The 21,540-nt window shown below is 40.0% G+C and overlaps 1 protein-coding gene across 1 annotated transcript in view; it reads left to right on the top strand.

Annotated features, from left to right (window-relative positions):
* The first annotated feature begins 20,797 nt into the window (after positions 1-20,797).
* LOC131953687 (5'-AMP-activated protein kinase subunit gamma-1) overlaps positions 20,798-21,540 on the top strand; it is a 180,697-nt gene continuing 179,954 nt past the window's right edge. The window contains exon 1 of the mRNA XM_059317033.1: positions 20,798-20,942. Coding sequence (XP_059173016.1) covers positions 20,853-20,942 — 90 coding nt within the window. The 5' untranslated portion in view covers positions 20,798-20,852. The remainder of the gene's footprint in view (positions 20,943-21,540) is intronic.

Genomic DNA, 21,540 nt, shown 5'->3' with positions numbered 1-21,540 from the left:
TCAGGATGCAGCTCGCCAGTTCCATAATAATTATATTATTTTATTTTCATAACTCATAAAAGTATTATACTTTTAAAAAAAAACACATTTTAAACAAGATAACAATAGGTGGAGTAGAGCGTATACAGACAGCTGCCTGCTGCTCGGACACTAGGCCCAGCTCCACAACTGTGATGCGGCCAGCTCCGTCGTAGTGGTTCCATGCCTACTAATTTGGTCAAAATTTTAATTCATTCATAAAAAATTAATCAGGCGACAAATTCAAATTATTAATTTAAATTGAATGTCATAGTGCATTGTCTTCATGTCTCGACCCACGTACCAACTACGAACCGTATCTGTCAGCTGGAAGTGCCTGCAATTTCGCTCGGGCGTTTCGATCTAGACAGACTGTCGACAGACTGACGACAGAGGAAGTGAGTTAAATAAAAGCTGTGTGTTCTACCATATTATTTCGGTGAGTGATTAATGTACACTCAAGGTTTTCATGCGGTAGTGTAGGTAAAACCGTGTCCCGTTATTTATGATCCAAGCGCAGGTATTGTTTACATTTAAATATCTGATTTTTAGAAAACAAGGTCACGAGTCTAAGAATATAGGATTGGTAACGAATGGATGAAACCCTTCTAATATATTTCGTCGGACTTTCTTCTATACCCGCGGAAACGCGCGGGGACGGGTACGCTAGTATATATATATATATATATATATATATATATATATATATATATATATATATATATATATATATATATATATATATATATATATATATATACATATATATATATATATATACATATATATATATATATATATATATATATATATATATATATATATATATATATATATATATATATATATATATATATATATATATATATATATATATATATATATATATATAGAGAGAGAGAGAGAGAGAGAGAGAGAGAGAGAGAGAGAGAGAGAGAATGTGAGAGAATGTGAGAGAAACAAGTTTTCGAACTACCCCATGACCAATGCTATCCACGCTCCAGCTTTAATGTCTGACATCTCCACATATCAGCTGTTTGCTCCAATATTGGCTGACCATGTGAGATCACGTGGTTCCGGCTAACGGCACCCGCTAGTCCCATCTTGGGAAATCTTTGTTGATGAAACACACACTCAATTTTAAAGTACAAAGTTACTGGACTTGAGGCTGTCTAGAAACGTCATCTACACCAATTCATCACAGAACATTCCCCCTCTTATATCAGACCATTCGCCCTCTTATATCAGAACATCCGCCCTCTTATATCAGAACATTCTCCCTCTTATATCAGAACATTCTCCCTCTTATATCAGAACATTCTCCCTCTTATATCAGAACATTCGCCATCTTATATCAGAACATCCGCCCTCTTATATCAGAACATTCGCCAGAACATCCGCCCTTTTACATCAGAACATTCGCCCTCTTATATCAGAACATTCTCCCTCTTATATCAGAACATTCTCCCTCTTATATCAGAACATTCGCCATCTTATATCAGAACATCCGCCCTCTTATATCAGAACATTCGCCAGAACATCCGCCCTCTTATATCAGAACATTCGCCCTCTTATATAAGAACATTCGCACTCTTATATCAGAACATTCACCCACATATATTGTACACTCCAAGTTTGTTAAGTCCTTATTTACAAAAAAGAAACCCACCCTAAACCATGTTTTAAAATTCGTCTCCCATAAACCATTTTCCACAATCGATATCCCATAAACCATTTTCCACAACCAATATCCCATACACCATTTTCCGAGCAACTCCTCAAGTAAATCTAAATATAGCCTCGCGTGCCCATAGCGCGTGAGTTCCCTATGGAGATCAATTGAAACTTTTTGATCCTCTCCACAGGTGCAGGCCTCAGGCCTAAAATAGCTGTCAAAATTTTCTCCAACCGCTGCTTCAAGATACTTATAAAACTCACCAGGGGGCGCTCTGGGTAAATAATCTTTCCGCACGTGACGCGTGCGTTCATGTACATCATACCCGGGCGAACAGGTCACCGAGGTCAAGGTCGTGCGGACGGACCGCCCTCTATTGTTATGCAGATGAAGAAATTGGACTAAAAGCCGTATTGATCCTGGTACGTAGATAAGCCCACGAGCGTCTGATCGCTCTCTTCCAGACCGAGGAGGCTGGCACCAAGGCGAGGTCTGCGAGAGCCAGAAGTGTAGGAATTTCTTTTTCTTCCTGGATGTGAAACACAAAGACAGAATTCCGGCTGGAAAAATTCACAAACCACGTGATGTTGTTTTTTTTCTCTGACGGTTATGACCTACTTGATGGCACGTGCTTTATGTACAAGACTGAGCAGGTAGACGAGCATGCTACTCACGCTCTGCGAGTACGCGTGCCGTTACTCATCTAGCCAATACTGATCAGGGTAGAGTCAGTGTTTATCTGGCCACATTTTGGATTAATTATATAACAAAGGTAAGGGATGATTATACTTTTAATTATTCAGGGACAGTTGTGTTTAGGATATGCTTTATTGTTTGTTTTTGTCTGGTTGGGGCAGGGGGGAGGGGGAGGGCATGGGGGGGGGGGGGGGGCGGGGCGGATATTATTGATAGCGGTAAGGTTCAGGCAATGCATAAGACTACGGTTCGTGTTTTTGGCATTAGTACGTATTATTAGTTTATGCTTCGTAGTTTACTATCAGAAGTTTAACATAATTTTTATAGAATCGATTATGATGGCATTATAAAAGTTAGCCGTTTCGATGCCGAAATTTGATCGTTAAGTCCTGGACTTATTGATTCAAGACTACCTCCCAGTATCGATGCCTCAATTTAATGTAAATCCGATACGTATCGTTGCTATAATTTCCCACCAGTTTGGTACGTATCGATACCAGAATTGATACAAAACCGCCAAGTATCGATGCCAGAATTAGATTTCAGTCCGCCTCGTATCGATGTGATGTGATGCTACTATCGTTTACAAAGTTTGTCCGGTCTAACGTCATTGGCGCGGGTCAATTGTCCATCATGTGGATCAATCTCCGTGGGCGGCATCGATTCCTGTGGTCACGTGGGATAACTCTCCACAACTGTTAAAGGGGGACGACTCCACACGATTATACATCATAGTGTTAAAGGGGGACGACTCCACACGATTATACATCATAGTGTTAAAGGGGGACGACTGCACGCGATTATACATCATAGTGTTAAAGGGGGACGACTCCACACGATTATACATCATAGTGTTAAAGGGGGACGACTCCACACAATTATACATCATAGTGTTAAAGGGGGACGACTCCACACGATTATACATCATAGTGTTGAAGGGGGACGACTCCACACGATTATACATCATAGTGTTAAAGGGGGACGACTCCACACGATTATACATCATAGTGTTAAAGGGGGACGACTACACACGATTATACATCATAGTGTTAAAGGGGGACGACTCCACACGATTATACATCATAGTGTTAAAGGGGGACGACTACACACGATTATACATCATAGTGTTAAAGGGCATTACTCATAACGACGTTACATGGAAATATTTATTACAAATCGCTCATTTCTGTAGTTAGGGGTGGAGGGGGGATAATTTGTAGGAGAGTGGTGTGTAACAAATGACCAGTTATCGTTGCAAAGGGAAATTATCAGCAACACTCGTACATTGCATTAGAGTTGACGTCCGTTCAAGGTTAGTTATACCAGTTGCCGTTACTAATCTCATCTTCTGTATGAGCCGTAAGCCGACTTCGGCCATACACAAAGGTCTCGTTGATAATGTGGGAATATCAGTAGTCCCTTAGTCTGTATTTGTGAATATCAGAAGTCATTCAGTGAGTATTTGTGAATATCAGTAGTCCCTTTATTGCATGTGTGACTATCAGTAGTCGATCGCTGTTTCAAATCAATTTTAAGGAACGGTTGACTCTGTATTGGTGGAGAGCATGAAAAAGTATGAAAGTGTATGAAAGTGTTTAAAAGTGTATGAAAGTATATGGAAGTAGTATGACAGTGTATGAAAGTGTATGTTAAATGTTTAAGCCTGTCTTTAAATTAACGTTAGTCATCGTGTTTCAAACAAACGGCTTTTAAAATTATTCCGTCAGAAAATGTCCAGACATAGACAATTTAATCTGGAGCAAAAGTACATTCTAATATAGTTACACCATTTCTAGCCGTCACAGTGCTACTATAATTACACAATTTCTAGCCGTCACAGTGCTACTATAACTACACAATTTCTAGCTGTCACGGTACTACTATAATTACACAATTTCTAGCCCTCACAGTGCTACTATAACTACACAATTTCTAGCCGTCACAGTGCTACTATAATTACACAATTTCTAGCTGTCACAGTGCTACTATAACTACACAATTTCTATCTGTCACAGTGCTACTATAATTACACCATTTCTAGCCCTCACAGTGCTACTATAACTACACCATTTCTAGCTGTCACAGTGCTACTATAATTACACAATTTCTATCTGTCACAGTGCTACTATAATTACACAATTTCTATCTGTCACGGTGCTACTATAATTACACAATTTCTAGCTGTCAAGGTACTATAGTTACACAATTTCTATCTGTCACAGTGCTACTATAATTACACAATTTCTATCTGTCACAGTGCTACTATAATTACACAATTTCTATCTGTCACAGTGCTACTATAATTACACCATTTCTAGCCCTCACAGTGCTACTATAACTACACCATTTCTAGCTGTCACAGTGCTACTATAATTACACAATTTCTATCTGTCACAGTGCTACTATAATTACACCATTTCTAGCCCTCACAGTGCTACTATAACTACACCATTTCTAGCTGTCACAGTGCTACTATAATTACACAATTTCTATCTGTCACGGTGCTACTATAATTACACAATTTCTAGCTGTCAAGGTACTATAGTTACACAATTTCTATCTGTCACAGTGCTACTATAATTACACAATTTCTATCTGTCACAGTGCTACTATAATTACACAATTTCTATCTGTCACGGTGCTACTATAATTACACAATTTCTAGCTGTCAAGGTACTATAATTACACAATTTCTATCTGTCACGGTGCTACTATAATTACACAATTTCTATCTGTCACGGTGCTACTATAATTACACAATTTCTAGCTGTCACGGTACTATAATTACACAATTTCTAGCTGTCAAGGTACTATAATTACACAATTTCTAGCTGTCACGGTACTATAATTACACAATTTCTAGCTGTCACGGTACTATAATTACACAATTTCTAGCTGTCAAGGTACTATAATTACACAATTTCTAGCTGTCAAGGTACTATAATTACACAATTTCTAGCTGTCAAGGTACTATAATTACACAATTTCTAGCTGTCACAGTGCTACTATAATTACACAATTTGCAATCTGTCCGGCGTCTTTCAACAACAGCCCAAAATAGCAAATAGAAATACTTTGGTACATTGCTAAATGCGTAAATTAAATTATAACCTGTTGGTTAAAAACTGTTATGTTTGGTAGTCTGGCATCAGATTTAATCAGACATGTCATTTACTTGTAGAATAAAATAAAAATAATCAGCATTGTATGACATGATATTATTATTTTAATCTCGTTAACATTTTTTAAAGAACCTCCCCTTGTACCCCTACTCCTTAGCACCTGATGAGGGAGACGAATCAGATTTCCTACAGGTAGATCAGTGAACCCCACTAATTACTCTAATTAGCCCAACAATAACAGAGACCTTAATTAGCCAATCGATCACAAATTCCAGTAAACAGGTAGACCACATAACCTGACGCTTGGTTCACAAATCTCCACACGTGACGTGTCTTAAGATAATCTCCTGGATATGGCCATTGGACTGGAACACTCGATTCGCTAATCCGGTCACATTTTTACACGTCATTTGCATAACAAGTGGGGTCACGATTCGCTGACTTGTGGGAGACACCTATCTAGATAGTAAGTTAGAACAATGGCTGGACCTAGACTGGTCTTCATGTCTAATCTGTCTCCCATCACGTTTTGTAATGTCTACAACACGACTAGAAAAATGTTCAAACGCGCATTTGTTGCCTATTCTATATATATATATATATATATATATATATATATATATATATATATATATATATATATATATATATATATATATATATATATATACATACATACATATATATGTATGTATATATATATATATATATATATATATATATATATATATATATATATATATATATATATATATATATATATATATATATATATATATATATATATATATATATATATATATATATATATGTAGTATACACACATATATATATGTATGTATATATATACATATATATATATATATATATATATATATATATATGTGTGTGTGTGTGTGTGTGTGTATATATATATGTGTGTTTATGTGTGTTAGTGTTTATTAGCAATTTCGTCCATTGTACAGCAATTAAACTACACCGTATTAATTCAGCTAAACCGTAATTAGCATGTCATTATACAATACCCCATCACTGTCCGATTACCTACAATAGTAATCATTTCAAAAACCAGAAAAGTACAATCTATTTTTAGACTTCAGCAGTCGATTTTTCAACAATTTCCCGTCGCAGCTTAAAAAATCGCACGTAAAGATTTGCAATGGCCAAGGGCGTGAACTGTGATATTCTTAACCACAAACAACATTACCTCCCCTACCCAGAACACATGTTGGCGTGTATTGATCCCATTCGATATTTACAATAAATAAACAGCGGGCCGTTCAATTGGTAGCGTACAACCAGAACGGATGGTTTCATTGGTCTTATCATGTAGCCTCAACACGCCGGTCCTTGCGAACACGTCACGTGGGACGATATAGGTCACCTCACAGCTCGGCGCGCGTGTCATTATGTGCAGTTGCTGGATACACATATGGTTCACATTTTCATGGCTGTAGCACATTCAGGATTACACAAGGTAAGCCACTACTGTGTAGGGCCTACTATTAATCAGAGGCGGTCAGTCCCGACAATATATCAGGGGCGGTAAGTCTGACCAGTTTTGCGTGTCGCAGCCTACAAGCCGACCAATGCAGAGATAAATTATAATTATTCATGTAAGACTTAATTAACATTTACAGATTTTACGTTAATCGGAACCTTGCTAATTTAGGTTGTGTTGCTATTTTTCTTTATTTAAATGTTCAATGTATTCTATAAATGTAGACCTTTATTTATATTTATTATCTAAGTATATAAATATTAAATTATTTCTGTTAATAACAGTGACGAAGTGTCGGTAAGTTACTAGTATTCCTGGAATTAATTTCAAGCTTTGTCAGTAGTCTGAGGCAGGGGTCTGCAACCTGCGGCTCGCGAGCCGCATGCGGCTCTTTTGATATCAAGATGCGGCTCTCCAGCTCCGTGAACAAATACTAATACTCTTAATAAAAAAAATAAAATATTTGAAATAAAGAAAATGTTAGTGGCTCTTTAAAACCAGGGAAATTTTGAAAATTGTAACTTTTGGCTCTTCCGCTTCAAAAGGTTGCCGACCCCTGGTCTGAGGAATTAAGGGTTGACTTCACAGTGTGGTAATGTCAAGCCATTAAAAAACTAAATTGTATGTTATGCTTGTGTTATCTAATTCTATTGCTGTTTCATCTTCTTCGTTCTAATTTTTTTTTATGTTGGAGGAGATTCCTTCCAACACAATTAAATATACACGTCAACTTGATATGCGCCATATTGGTAGTTGACTCCAATTTCAGCCTGCTTTTCTTTTTGGGTTTGCTACCATAGCCTTTGTCCAACCAAGAACAAACCACAAGGCAGCAGTTGTTAGAATTTGGAGTTGTCATCTAACGCTGCCGTGGTGTCATCTAATGTCATAAGCTTAGCGCATGTTGTCATAGCTCCTAGCATCATGACATTAGTTTCATGTGTTTTCAGTCAGTTGTCATTTATGTCATCGTGACATTATGCCAATGTCATCGTTCTTTGATTCCAGCCATTAAAATAAGAGCAACTAAAATACCTAGCCTAGAAGAAAAGAACAAACAATATAGACACTGCCACGTACCAGGAAACTGCAATAAAATTTTTGTTACAAAACGTAAAAGATATTTTATTACGGAAGGTCATGCTGTACAGCTCTTTGTTTTCAAGATATATGTGGCGTTTTAAAATGTCAAAAAGAAAAAAATAAATTCGTAAAGTTTAAATACGCCATAAAGTTTTCTGCCCGGGATTGTGGTGAGTGAAAGGACATAAAAGTGCTGGAATATTTTAGTGTCAAATCTTATAGCAGGACACCCTACATATTATGGGTGGGGGTGGGGTGGGGGAACTGGTCGCGGTAAAACGTTTTGGTAATAAACTTTTGTTAGTAAGTTTATGTCGACCTGGTCACGATATCAAGAGACGAAACTTGACAATCTGAGACAAAACTTGACAATCTAAGACAAAACCTGACACACTCAGACAAAACTTGACACACTGAGACAAAACTTGACAATCTAAGACAAAACCTGACACACTGAGACAAAACTTGACACACTGAGACAAAACTTGACAATCTAAGACAAAACTTGACACACTGAGACAAAACCTGACACACTCAGACAAAACTTGACAATCTAAGACAAAACTTGACACACTGAGACAAAACTTGACACACTCAGACAAAACTTGACACACTGAGACAAAACTTGACACACACAGACAAAACATGACACACTGAGACAAAACCTGACACACACAGACAAAACTTGACACACTGAGACAAAACTTGACACACTGAGACAAAACTTGACACACTCAGACAAAACTTGACACACTGAGACAAAACTTGACAATCTAAGACAAAACCTGACACACTCAGACAAAACTTGACACACTGAGACAAAACCTGACACACTGAGACAAAACTTGACACACTCAGACAAAACTTGACACACTGAGACAAAACTTGACACACTGAGACAAAACTTGACACACTCAGACAAAACTTGACACACTGAGACAAAACTTGACAATCTAAGACAAAACCTGACACACTCAGACAAAACTTGACACACTGAGACAAAACCTGACACACTGAGACAAAACTTGACACACTCAGACAAAACTTGACACACTCAGACAAAACTTGACACACTCAGACAAAACTTGACACACTGAGACAAAACCTGACACACTGAGACAAAACTTGACACACTGAGACAAAACCCGAGACACTGAGACAAAACTTGACAATCTAAGACAAAACTTGACACACTGAGACAAAACTTGACACACTCAGACAAAACTTGACAATCTAAGACAAAACTTGACACACTCAGACAAAACTTGACATACTGAGACAAAACTTGACAATCTAAGACAAAACCTGACACACTCAGACAAAACTTGACACACTGAGACAAAACCTGACACACTGAGACAAAACTTGACACACTGAGACAAAACTTGACACACTCAGACAAAACTTGACACACTCAGACAAAACTTGACACACTGAGACAAAACCTGACACACTGAGACAAAACTTGACACACTGAGACAAAACTTGACACACTCAGACAAAACTTGACACACTGAGACAAAACTTGACACACACAGACAAAACTTGACACACTGAGACAAAACCTGACAGACTCAGACAAAACTTGACACACTGAGACAAAACCTGACACACTCAGACAAAACTTGACACACTGAGACAAAACTTGACACACTCAGACAAAACCTGACACACTGAGACAAAACTTGACACACTGAGACAAAACTTGACACACTCAGACAAAACTTGACAATCTAAGACAAAACTTGACACACTCAGACAAAACTTGACACACTGAGACAAAACTTGACAATCTAAGACAAAACCTGACACACTCAGACAAAACTTGACACACTGAGACAAAACCTGACACACTGAGACAAAACTTGACACACTGAGACAAAACTTGACACACTCAGACAAAACTTGACAATCTAAGACAAAACTTGACACACTCAGACAAAACTTGACAATCTAAGACAAAACTTGACACACTCAGACAAAACTTGACACACTGAGACAAAACTTGACACACACAGACAAAACTTGACACACTGAGACAAAACCTGACACACTCAGACAAAACTTGACACACTGAGACAAAACCTGACACACTCAGACAAAACTTGACACACTGAGACAAAACTTGACACACTGAGACAAAACTTGACACACTGAGACAAAACTTGACACACACAGACAAAACATGACACACTGAGACAAAACCTGACACACACAGACAAAACTTGACACACTGAGACAAAACTTGACACACTCAGACAAAACTTGACACACTGAGACAAAACCCGAGACACTGAGACAAAACTTGACAATCTAAGACAAAACCTGACACACTCAGACAAAACTTGACAATCAAAGACAAAACCTGACACACACAGACAAAACTTGACACACTGAGACAAAACCTGACACACTGAGACAAAACTTGACACACACAGACAAAACTTGACACACTCAGACAAAACTTGACACACTGAGACAAAACTTGACACACTGAGACAAAACTTGACACACTCAGACAAAACTTGACACACTGAGACAAAACCCGAGACACTGAGACAAAACTTGACAATCTAAGACAAAACCTGACACACTCAGACAAAACTTGACAATCAAAGACAAAACCTGACACACACAGACAAAACTTGACAATCTAAGACAAAACCTGACACACTCAGACAAAACCTGACACACACAGACAAAACTTGACACACTGAGACAAAACCTGACACACTGAGACAAAACTTGACACACTGAGACAAAACTTGACACACTCAGACAAAACTTGACACACTGAGACAAAACTTGACACACTGAGACAAAACTTGACACACTCAGACAAAACTTGACACACTGAGACAAAACTTGACACACTGAGACAAAACTTGACACACTCAGACAAAACTTGACACACTGAGACAAAACTTGACACACTGAGACAAAACTTGACACACTCAGACAAAACTTGACACACTGAGACAAAACCTGACACACTCAGACAAAACTTGACACACTAAGACAAAACTTGACACACTCAAACAAAACGTCCCCCTAACAGAAGGAACTTGATTGAACACCTTATCAAAGCTAGATCGATACTGATCAATGACGCGTGACGCCACAAGCTGGCCACAAAACCGAAACCAACCCAACGATCTCAACGATCAGGTAAACAAAATTCCCCACTCTTCACAGGTAACGATCGCCGACCCACATATTATAGCCCCCCCCACCCCCCCCCCCCCCCCCCGTGTAAGAAATATTTTCACCTGTCAACACGATCATCACACTTACAGCTGGTTCCAATCACTGATTGATCTATTTATAGCACACCTGTTGACCTCCAACCCCAACTTGATGTGTTATGGCATGCGAGGGGTTGTATACTATTGAATGGGTGACGTCACGCCGGATGTGAATACACACTTCGATCCGTTGTTTACAGAAACCTGATGTGTAATACTTAGTGTGTAGTCTGTTTTTAATTAGGTTTAATATGCACAGCTTGAATTTAAGGATTAATATGCCTAGTGACAGTATATGTTTGACAAGTTTTATTAAGTTGAGGATTAATTTGCGATTGGCCTTGTATGTCATGACTCATTACTTAAAATAATGGAGTTAATTAACATAAGCTTTATACCTACTAACCAAGGTTTCTTAACTGTGCCTTTACTTATACAGTAATATCAGGCTAGGAAAGGATAAGGGGGTGTAGTAAATTGATGCTAGGCAATAAATAGGCATTGTCCATCGCTCGGCAATAAATCGGTACTTCGGTAAACGTGATTTAGGCAAGGTTTAGTCAAATTAGGTTTAATCACACGTACTACCTGGGTTAATTAGCTAATTCTGATCTTGCTTAATTACAATATGATGATTAAAGGCCCTGGGGGTGAAGCAGCTCATTAGATGGGCGGGAGCTAAGGTCCTTTAATACCTGGTAGGGTGGGGTTGGTCAGGTTTGGTTGGTCAGGTGTGGTTGGCCATGTGAGGTTGGTCAGGTGGGGTTGTCGTTTTTTTCCTTCTTACTTATACAATACTTCACACTTATACATACATACACACATACATACACACATACATACATACACAATATACTTTTATATCTTATAATATAGCACTTCTCCAACACCTCCCATTCTACAACACTTACTACGCTACAGCACCTCCATGATGCACCTCTTATACTACAGCACTCTCATGCTACAACACCTGAAAGCTTCAACAGTCCCCATGTCAAAACACCCCCATATTACAACACCCCCATATTACAACACCCCCATACCACATCACCCCCATACTACAACACCCCCATACTACAACACCCCCCCATACTACAACACCCCCATACTACAACACCCCCATACTACAACACCCCCCATACTACAACACCCCCATACTACAACATCCCCATACTACAACATCCCCATACTACAACACCCCCATACTACAACACCCCCATACTACAACACCCCCCCATACTACAACACCCCCATATTACAACACCCCCATACTACAACACCCCCCATACTACAACATCCCCATACTACAACATCCCCATACTACAACACCCCCACACTAAAACACCCCTATACTACAACACCCCCATACTACAACACCCCCATACTTCAACACCCCCCATACTACAACACCTTCATGATGCACATCACATGCTACTTTACATTCCACGCTACACCCCTACACTACCTCCTATACACCGTCTCAGCCCTCTGTACATTATATTCAAATATGTCGTATGTGACATACACAGTTTATTGTAAGGAAGACGTCCAAACAAAACCGATACATCCCAAAATGTCCGGTATTATAGCCGAGATTATCCGAGTTGTGCACACAAATGACCGTCCACCAAAAACTGTTTCCGCCAATAGCACTTTGTGCCGGACCCGGTTAACTCCTCCTTTTGTCTTAACCGGTTGAAAAAGAAATGTGTTTTGCTTGTACAATGTCGGCTACATTCTTTTAACTTAATTCTCTCACACCGTGTGTGTGTGTCTGTGTAGAATGATATGTATGTGTGTGTGTAGAATGTCGATTCGTCTTTTAACTTGCTCCTCTCTCACAGTGTGTGTGTGTGGAGAACGTTATGTATGTGTGTTTGTGCGTGTGTGTGTTTAGAATGTTATGTATGTGTATTTAGAATGTTATGTGTGTGTGTGTGTGTGTGTAGAATGTCGATTTGTCTTTTAACTTGCTCCTCTCTCACAGTATGTATGTGTGTGTGTGTGCGTGTGCGTGTGTGTGTGCGTGCGTGTGTTTAGAATGTTGACTCATCTTTCAACTTGCTCCTCTTTCACATTTCGATGATTGCTCGCTCACCACCCCCCCCCCCCCCCCACCCTCCCCACCCCACCCTCCCGTTGTACCAGCCACAACACCATCAGCATCAACCCACACACAGCAGACAGAATTAAGGTAAATATGTATGTCTCATCTTACGCTATTTATTCGTTTAGATGTAAGCTTCAACTCGATTTGGCAAGGAAATTCAAATTACCTCCCCTTAATTTATTTCATCGACGTATATTTAATTGTTTCGTTTTAAATTTGAATTACATTTTTTTCCTCTTCTGTATTAAGCTTGACACTGATCACGTGGGTGGGTGTTGGTTTAAATGGCTTGATCACGTGAGGTCCTACATAAAGGTCCTGCATAAAGGTCCTGCATAAAGGTCACTGAATTAGTCGTGGCTGCGTGTTTAAAATCCGCCATTTTGTTCTTTTAACTCGTGCCGTGACAAAAATTATTGTGTTGAGAGAATCTTTTTAACTGTCTGGCATTTCCTAGCTCTCTCCACAGCAACCCTCCCCCCCCCCCCCCAGCTTTTATTTTGTTTCAATGCTCTGCCTCGCTCCTGTAATTAACAATTAGCCTTTGAATTAGATTGCCAGTGCGGATTTTGTTAGATATAAAACGTGTTCGGAGATGTATGTTGACGTTTTCGTCACGCTTGAAAGAGAATAAAGAAATTTGTTATTTAATGTGTCTTGTTTTATTCATGCTGGCCGTTTCAATACAGGACTTTATAAGGGGGATAACTATCTACTATCGCGGTGGGTGTTGTTAACGGGATAAGAATACATTGTGCTGATATGGTAGAAGTGGTGTGGGGGTGTTGGATGTATAGGTGGTCTGACATATGACATATTGTACACGTCTGTCGTGCGACAAGTTATACAGCTGGACTGTCGTACGACATGTACACTTGTTCGTCTGTCGTACGACTAATATAATGCTGGTCTGTCATACATCCTGTAGAAAAGTTTCTGTCATTCGATATGTTGTACAGCTGGTGTATGTTAAACACACATACACATACGTGTGCCAGAACTGGTCAAGGTTGTAGTCAAATCTCTAGAGATAAGAGAACACAATGGCGGCTGTAGCATTGGACTGCACGAACACACACTCACACACACATACACATAGACCCGCACTCTCAATCACACACACACACACAACACACACACACTGAAGACGACCAATGCTAGATAAGAGAAAATAGCCTAGACCAGCACACTTAATCACACACACACAACACACACACACTGAAGACCTCCAATGTTAGATAAGAGAAAATAGCCTAGACCAGTCTCAGTGGTAAGAGGAGGAAACTCTAGAACATAGTTTAGAACAAATTCTGGAACAAATTCTGGAACAAATTCTGGAACAAATTATAGAACAAATTCTGGAACAAATTCTGGGACAAATTATAGAACAAATTCTGGAACAATTTATAGAACAACTTCTGGAACAAATTATAGAACAAATTCTGGAACAAATTATAGAACACTTTCTGGAACAAATTCTGGAACAAATCGGAACACTCTAGAACAAAGTTTCGAACATATGATGGAACAAATTCTGTAAACAAAAACAACACGATCCCTGTGGTAAACACGACTATGTGGGTCACTTGATGACCTTAAAACAAGGGAAGCTGATCACATGACCAGAACTAATTGGCCAATAGCCGGTCATCAACATGGTCGTAGTAACAGTTGGTACACAGGCTACAATCATTGAGGTAGATACCACAATCATTGAGGTAGATACCACAATCATTAGTACATAGTGCCACAATCATTGAGATAGATAACACAATCATTAGTAAACAATGCCACAACAATTGAGGTAGAAGCCACAATCATTAGTAAACAATGCCACAATCATTATTACACATTGCCACAATCCCTAGTACACAGTAACTGAATCTCTGTGCCAGCAACAATGAACAAAGGAAGTTGTGCGCATACAGGTAGGATGGTGTGGCCTTATCTTATGGTGAGCAGGTGGAAAATGTCTGGAGTACCCTCTGCTCCACTGAGGTAAACTGCGAACTTGTGCGAGAATTGGCAGGTCCAGCCGCTTGATAAAAAGGATAAGTGTAGGTAGACCGTGCTAGACAGGTTAAGTGGATTCGTCTGAGGAAGCGGCCCAGCAGTATACAGCGCTATGTTCTAGGGCGTATTGTAAAGTTAAGGGCGCCTTCTAATGCATGGTGTTGGGGCGTTAAGGGCACCTTCTACTGCATGATGTTGGGGCGTTAAGGGCGCCTTCTACTGCATGGTGTTGGGGCGTTAAGGGCGCCTTCTACTGCATGATGTTGGGGCGTTAAGGGCGCCTTCTACTGCATGGTGTTGGGGCGTTAAGGGCGACTTCTACTGCATGATGTTGGGGCGTTAAGGGCGCCTTCTACTGCATGATGTTGGGGCGTTAAGGGCGCCTTCTACTGCATGGTGTTGGGGCGTTAAGGGCGCCTTCTACTGCATGGTGTTGGGGCGTTAAGGGCGACTTCTACTGCATGATGTTGGGGCGTTAAGGGCGCCTTCTACTGCATGGTGTTGGGGCGTTAAGGGCGCCTTCTACTGCATGATGTTGGGCGTTAAGGGCGCCTTCTACTGCATGGTGTTGGGGCTTTAAGGGCGCCTTCTACTGCATGGTGTTGGGGCGTTAAGGGCGCCTTCTACTGCATGATGTTGGGGCGTTAAGGGCGCCTTCTACTGCATGGTGTTGGGGCGTTAAGGGCGCCTTCTACTGCATGGTGTTGGGGCGTTAAGGGCGCCTTCTACTGCATGGTGTTGGGGCGTTAAGGGCGCCTTCTACTGCATGGTGTTGGGGCGTTAAGGGCGCCTTCTACTGCATGATGTTGGGGCGTTAAGGGCGCCTTCTACTGCATGGTGTTGGGGCGTTAAGGGCGCCTTCTACTGCATGGTGTTGGGGCGTTAAGTGCGCCTTCTACTGCATGGTGTTGGGGCGTTAAGGGCGACTTCTACTGCATGATGTTGGGGCGTTAAGGGCGCCTTCTACTGCATGATGTTGGGGCCTTAAGGGCGCCTTCTACTGCATGATGTTGGGGCGTTAAGGGCGCCTTCTAATGCATGGTGTTGGGGCGTTAAGGGCGCCTTCTACTGCATGGTGTTGGGACGTTAAGGGCGCCTTCTACTGCATGGTGTTGGGGCGTTAAGGGCGCCTTCTACTGCATGGTGTTGGGGCGTTAAGGGCGCCTTCTACTGCATGGTGTTGGGGCGTTAAGGGCGCCTTCTACTGCATGGTGTTGGGGCGTTAAGGGCGCCTTCTACTGCATGATGCTGGGGCGTTAAGGGCGCCTTCTACTGCATGGTGTTGGGGCTTTAAGGGCGTATTGTAAAGTTAAGGGGGTCCTCAAAAAATTTGTGTTGCGGCGTGAAAGCGCCTTCAACAAAAAAAAGTTGTGTTACGGGCGCCTTGGACAACTTAGTATTGTAGTGTTAAAAATCTTAAGACGTGTTGTACAGAAAATGTAATTTACGACAGACTCTAGAACTGGTGGCGGCTTCCTAAACCAACACAAACAGAAATTGTTAAACGAAGTATTCTTCCCTTATGTCAGAAATGATACCATACCAGACTAATGTAGGTCATCACGTGACCAGTGCACCAACTGACTAGTCTGGCACGGCTGACATTGGTCAGGATTCCAGCCGCTGTTTGTGTAGACCGAAACTTTATCAGATCTTCTTGATCGATTTTACTTCGCTCCTGCTAATTGGTTTAAGAAATGGGTTCATAATCTTCAGTCTTTGCTTGAGTCTTTAGTCTAGTCTACTTCACTATAATCCTCAGTCTTTGCTTTAGTCTACCCCAGTAACTTAATCCTGTGTTTGTTCAACTGGGCACCTCAGTTAGTAAATGGTCAGTGTTTATTCTAGACTAGCCTAACTGCCTTCTCTGCTTTCCTTCTTTAAAAGAAAAATGTTAGTGTTGTATCGTGTTACGGTGTAATTTATTCTAATCAGTTCCATATAGCATGTAACGTGTGTCTAATAAGAAAACTGGAGCCATTTTTCTTTTTACTTCAGAGTTGTCAAGTTTTATATTGTTGTACAACTTAGATGTAGGCCGTAATCTTTTTATATTGTTGTACAACTTAGATGTAGGCCGTAATCTTTTTATATTGTTGTACAACTTAGATGTAGGCCGTAATCTTTTTATATTGTTGTACAACTTAGATGTAGGCCGTAATCTTTTTATATTGTTGTACAACTTAGATGTAGGCCGTAATCTTTTTATATTGTTGTACAACTTAGATGTAGGCCATAATCTTTTTATATTGTTGTACAACTTAGATGTAGGTCGTAATCTTTTTATATTGTTGTACAACTTAGATGTAGGCCATTTTTTTATAATGTTGTACAACTTAGATGTAGGCCATAATCTTTTTATATTGTTGTACAACTTAGATGTAGGCCATAATCTTTTTATATTGTTGTACAACTTAGATGTAGGTCGTAATCTTAGATTTATCCCAGAACCAGCGATTGTTATGGAAATAATGGCACCTGCGCCACAGCCCGCCTGCTGGGAATGTGTTCTGCCCAGATGCTACCGTCTTAAAGACATTGTGTTTTAACTGTACTACTGTCGTTAACGTTTGGTTGTGTGTTTTAACTGTAATACTGTCGTTAATTTTTGGTTGTATGTTTTAACTGTAATACTGTCGTTAACGTTTGGTTGTGTGTTTTAACTGTAATACTGTCGTTAATGTTTGGTTATGCATACGATTTAAAAATGTCTGTGTGTGGAGGGGGGGGGGTAATAATCTTAGCTGAAATGACCTAGTGTAGTTATCGGTGTTTCCATTAAATCATTGATTTAGACATTGTTTATGGTTGTTTATTGGTCGAGGTGTTTATACGAGGTAGCTTGTTAGCAGGTGTATGTGAAGGGCTGTGCGTGTAGTGTGTAGAGATCGCATAACAGAGCGTGTAGTGTGTTGAGATCGCCATTACACAGCGTGTAGTGTGTTGAGATCGCCATAACACAGCGTATAGTGTGTAGAGATCGCATAACAGAGCGTGTAGTGTGTTGAGATCGCCATAACACGGCGTGTAGTGTGTTGAGATCGCCATTACACAGCGTGTAGTGTGTTGAGATCGCCATAACACAGCGTGTAGTGTGTTGAGATCGTCATAACAGCGGGTAGTGTGTTGAGATCGCCATAACACAGCGTGTAGTGTGTTGAGATCGCCATAACACAGCGTGTAGTGTGTTGAGATCGCCATAACACAGCGTGTAGTGTGTTGAGATCGCCATAACACAGCGTGTAGTGTGTTGAGATCGCCATAACACAGCGTGTAGTGTGTTGAGATCGCCATAACACAGCGTGTAGTGTGTTGAGATCGCCATAACACAGCGTGTAGTGTGTTGAGATCGCAATAACACAGCGTGTAGTGTGTTGAGATCGTCATAACAGCGGGTAGTGTGTTGAGATTGCCATAACACAGCGTATAGTGTGTTGGGATCGCCATAACACAGCGTGTAGTGTGTTGAGATCGCCACAACACATACCGAAACATTGTAGAGTACTCTCCACAAATCTCCTGACACCTAATTCTGTTCCGCGCGGGGGAGGGGCAATGATTTATGCACCCCTCCCCCACCCTCCCCAAATGTTGGCACACGTCACCCAACCAAATACAATCAGCTGACGTGGCTCACAGCTGTTGACCGCGCGTGGTTGTGCCCCCACGCGATTCTTACCGTGACCTTGACTGGGAACTTCCAAAAGTTTAAACGCGGCACTTTCTGGAGAAAGTAAGCCCTCTATCCATTCGTCTCGCTACGTCCTCTGTCCATTCGCCGCGCTACGTCTTACGTCCGGATGATGAAAGAACTGTCTTGTTTACAGGTAGCTGTTGTTGATATGTATTACTGCGCCATTAACTATCGTGACAGACCTGTGGAATCGACGAACGAAACTATTTCATCAATCTAAGTTTCGATATCCGCCGAATCCAATCGATATTGTATGAAAATGTATTCCAAAAAATTAATGACTTTCGTTGTTTCACCGAGCATGGGTGTAATTGAAGTTTTTGTTGGATATCATTACTAAATGTCAGCGATGTATTTGTGGTGCCTGTCTCATTCTGAGATTTGTAACTCAGATATCAATTTTTAATGAGTTTTTTTTTTTCTCTGTGACAGGGCTGACTGCTGACGTCACAGAATGGCACAAGTCAAAGAGGAATAGTTTACCCTCATCCCGGGGGTGTGGACCTGTCTGCCCGGGGCCTCGGGTTGTCCGGTGTGTGGGACAGTGTAGATCTTCAAGGTTTAACTGCTGGATACTTTGTATCCATTCATAGTGTAACTTCAGGATACTTTGTATCCATTCATAGTGTAACTTCAGGATACTTTGTATCCATTCATAGTGTAACTTCAGGATACTTTGTATCCATTCATAGTGTAACTTCAGGATACTTTGTATCCATTCATAGTGTAACTTCAGGATACTTTGTATGCATTCATAGTGTAACTTCAGGATACTTTGTATCCATTCATAGTGTAACTTCAGGATACTTTGTTTCCATTCATAGTGTAACTTCAGGATACTTTGTATCCATTCATAGTGTAACTTGAGGATACTTTGTTTCCATTCATAGTGTAACTTCAGGATACTTTGTATCCATTCATAGTGTAACTTGAGGATACTTTGTTTCCATTCATAGTGTAACTTCAGGATACTTTGTTTCCATTCATAGTGTAACTTCAGGATATTTTTTATCATTCGTGGTTGACTTATGGACTGTGTAGCAATTCAAGGATCAACTGGAGGTCTATGTGTGCTATTCATGATTAAGGATTAACTAAGTTGAGCTGTGATGGTTCTCTACTAATGTGCTCTTTTTGTTCTAGAACTTGGATTTTAGCCAATAGTGACAGTGTTCTTGTAAATTTGATATTTAGTCAAATTTATGCTGGAAAAAATTGATTCTTCCATATTTTTTGTTCGAGACTTTCCTGTGTTATAATTGTGCCAAATATATCTTCAAGTATTAAACATACTGCTGATTAGTTAATTATTCGCCCAATCTATTTTTAATTGGTCTTTTATGATTAATTTGTTTTCTGATCATTGCACCAGAAAATCTGGCCTCGTCAGAATAATATTTATCTGGCCTGTTAGTTTCAGTGATTTCTTAGATTTAGACACCTGAGCAGTCATCTTCTAGAGATAGTGTCAGTATTTGAGACATTTTGTCAGTCAAAATCTGTAGTGTCAGTGATTTGAGACATTTTGTCATTCAAAATCAGTAGTGTCAGTGATTTAAGATTTTTTAATATCCAACCTACCGGATAGGGTCAGTGATTTGAGATATTGTGTCAGCCAAACTACCGGATAGTGTCAGTGGTTCCTGTCAGTGGTTCCTGTCAGTGGTTCCTGTCAGTGATTCCCTTGATTGAACAATGGATTTCGACGTGTCACCAAACAAGTGGTTGAAAGAGCAACAGAGACGGAGGATTGACGAGGGATTAAGTAGCTCCGATATTGAAGGGGTAAGTCTTGGAGTCTTGTTTATACCTGCATGCATCGTACTGCACAGACACATCAACCATCACAATCATATGATTCAACCATCGCATTATGTGACTCTACCATCACAACTTTGTGACGCAACCATCACAACTTTGTGACGCAACCATCACAACTATGTGACTCACATCACAACTATATCACTCAACTCAACCATCACAACTATATCACTCAACGCAACCATCACAATCATATGACTCAACCATCACAACTTTGTGACCCGACCATCACAACCATAGGACTCAACGATCACAACTGTATCACTCAACCATCACAACTATGAGAGTCATCTTTTAGTTATGACAACAAAACTTGTTCAGTGACCTTGACATTAGTGTTACCCTCTGTGACAGAAAGAATAAAACAAATAAGACAAGAACGTTCGCGTGAATCACATCCACATTATTTACATTTTTTATCATATTCAATCTTTTATCACGTCCACTTTATTTACATTTTTATCATATTCAATCTTTTATCAAGTCCACATTATTTACATTTTTTATCATATTTAATCGTTTATCACGTCCACTTTATCTACATTTTTTATCATATTTAATC

Source organism: Physella acuta, unplaced genomic scaffold (assembly GCF_028476545.2).
Source record: "Physella acuta isolate Inbredline_101_S28 unplaced genomic scaffold, ASM2847654v3 ptg000076l, whole genome shotgun sequence".
Taxonomy (NCBI): domain Eukaryota; kingdom Metazoa; phylum Mollusca; class Gastropoda; family Physidae; genus Physella; species Physella acuta.
This window is presented reverse-complemented; position numbering and strand designations above follow the sequence as displayed.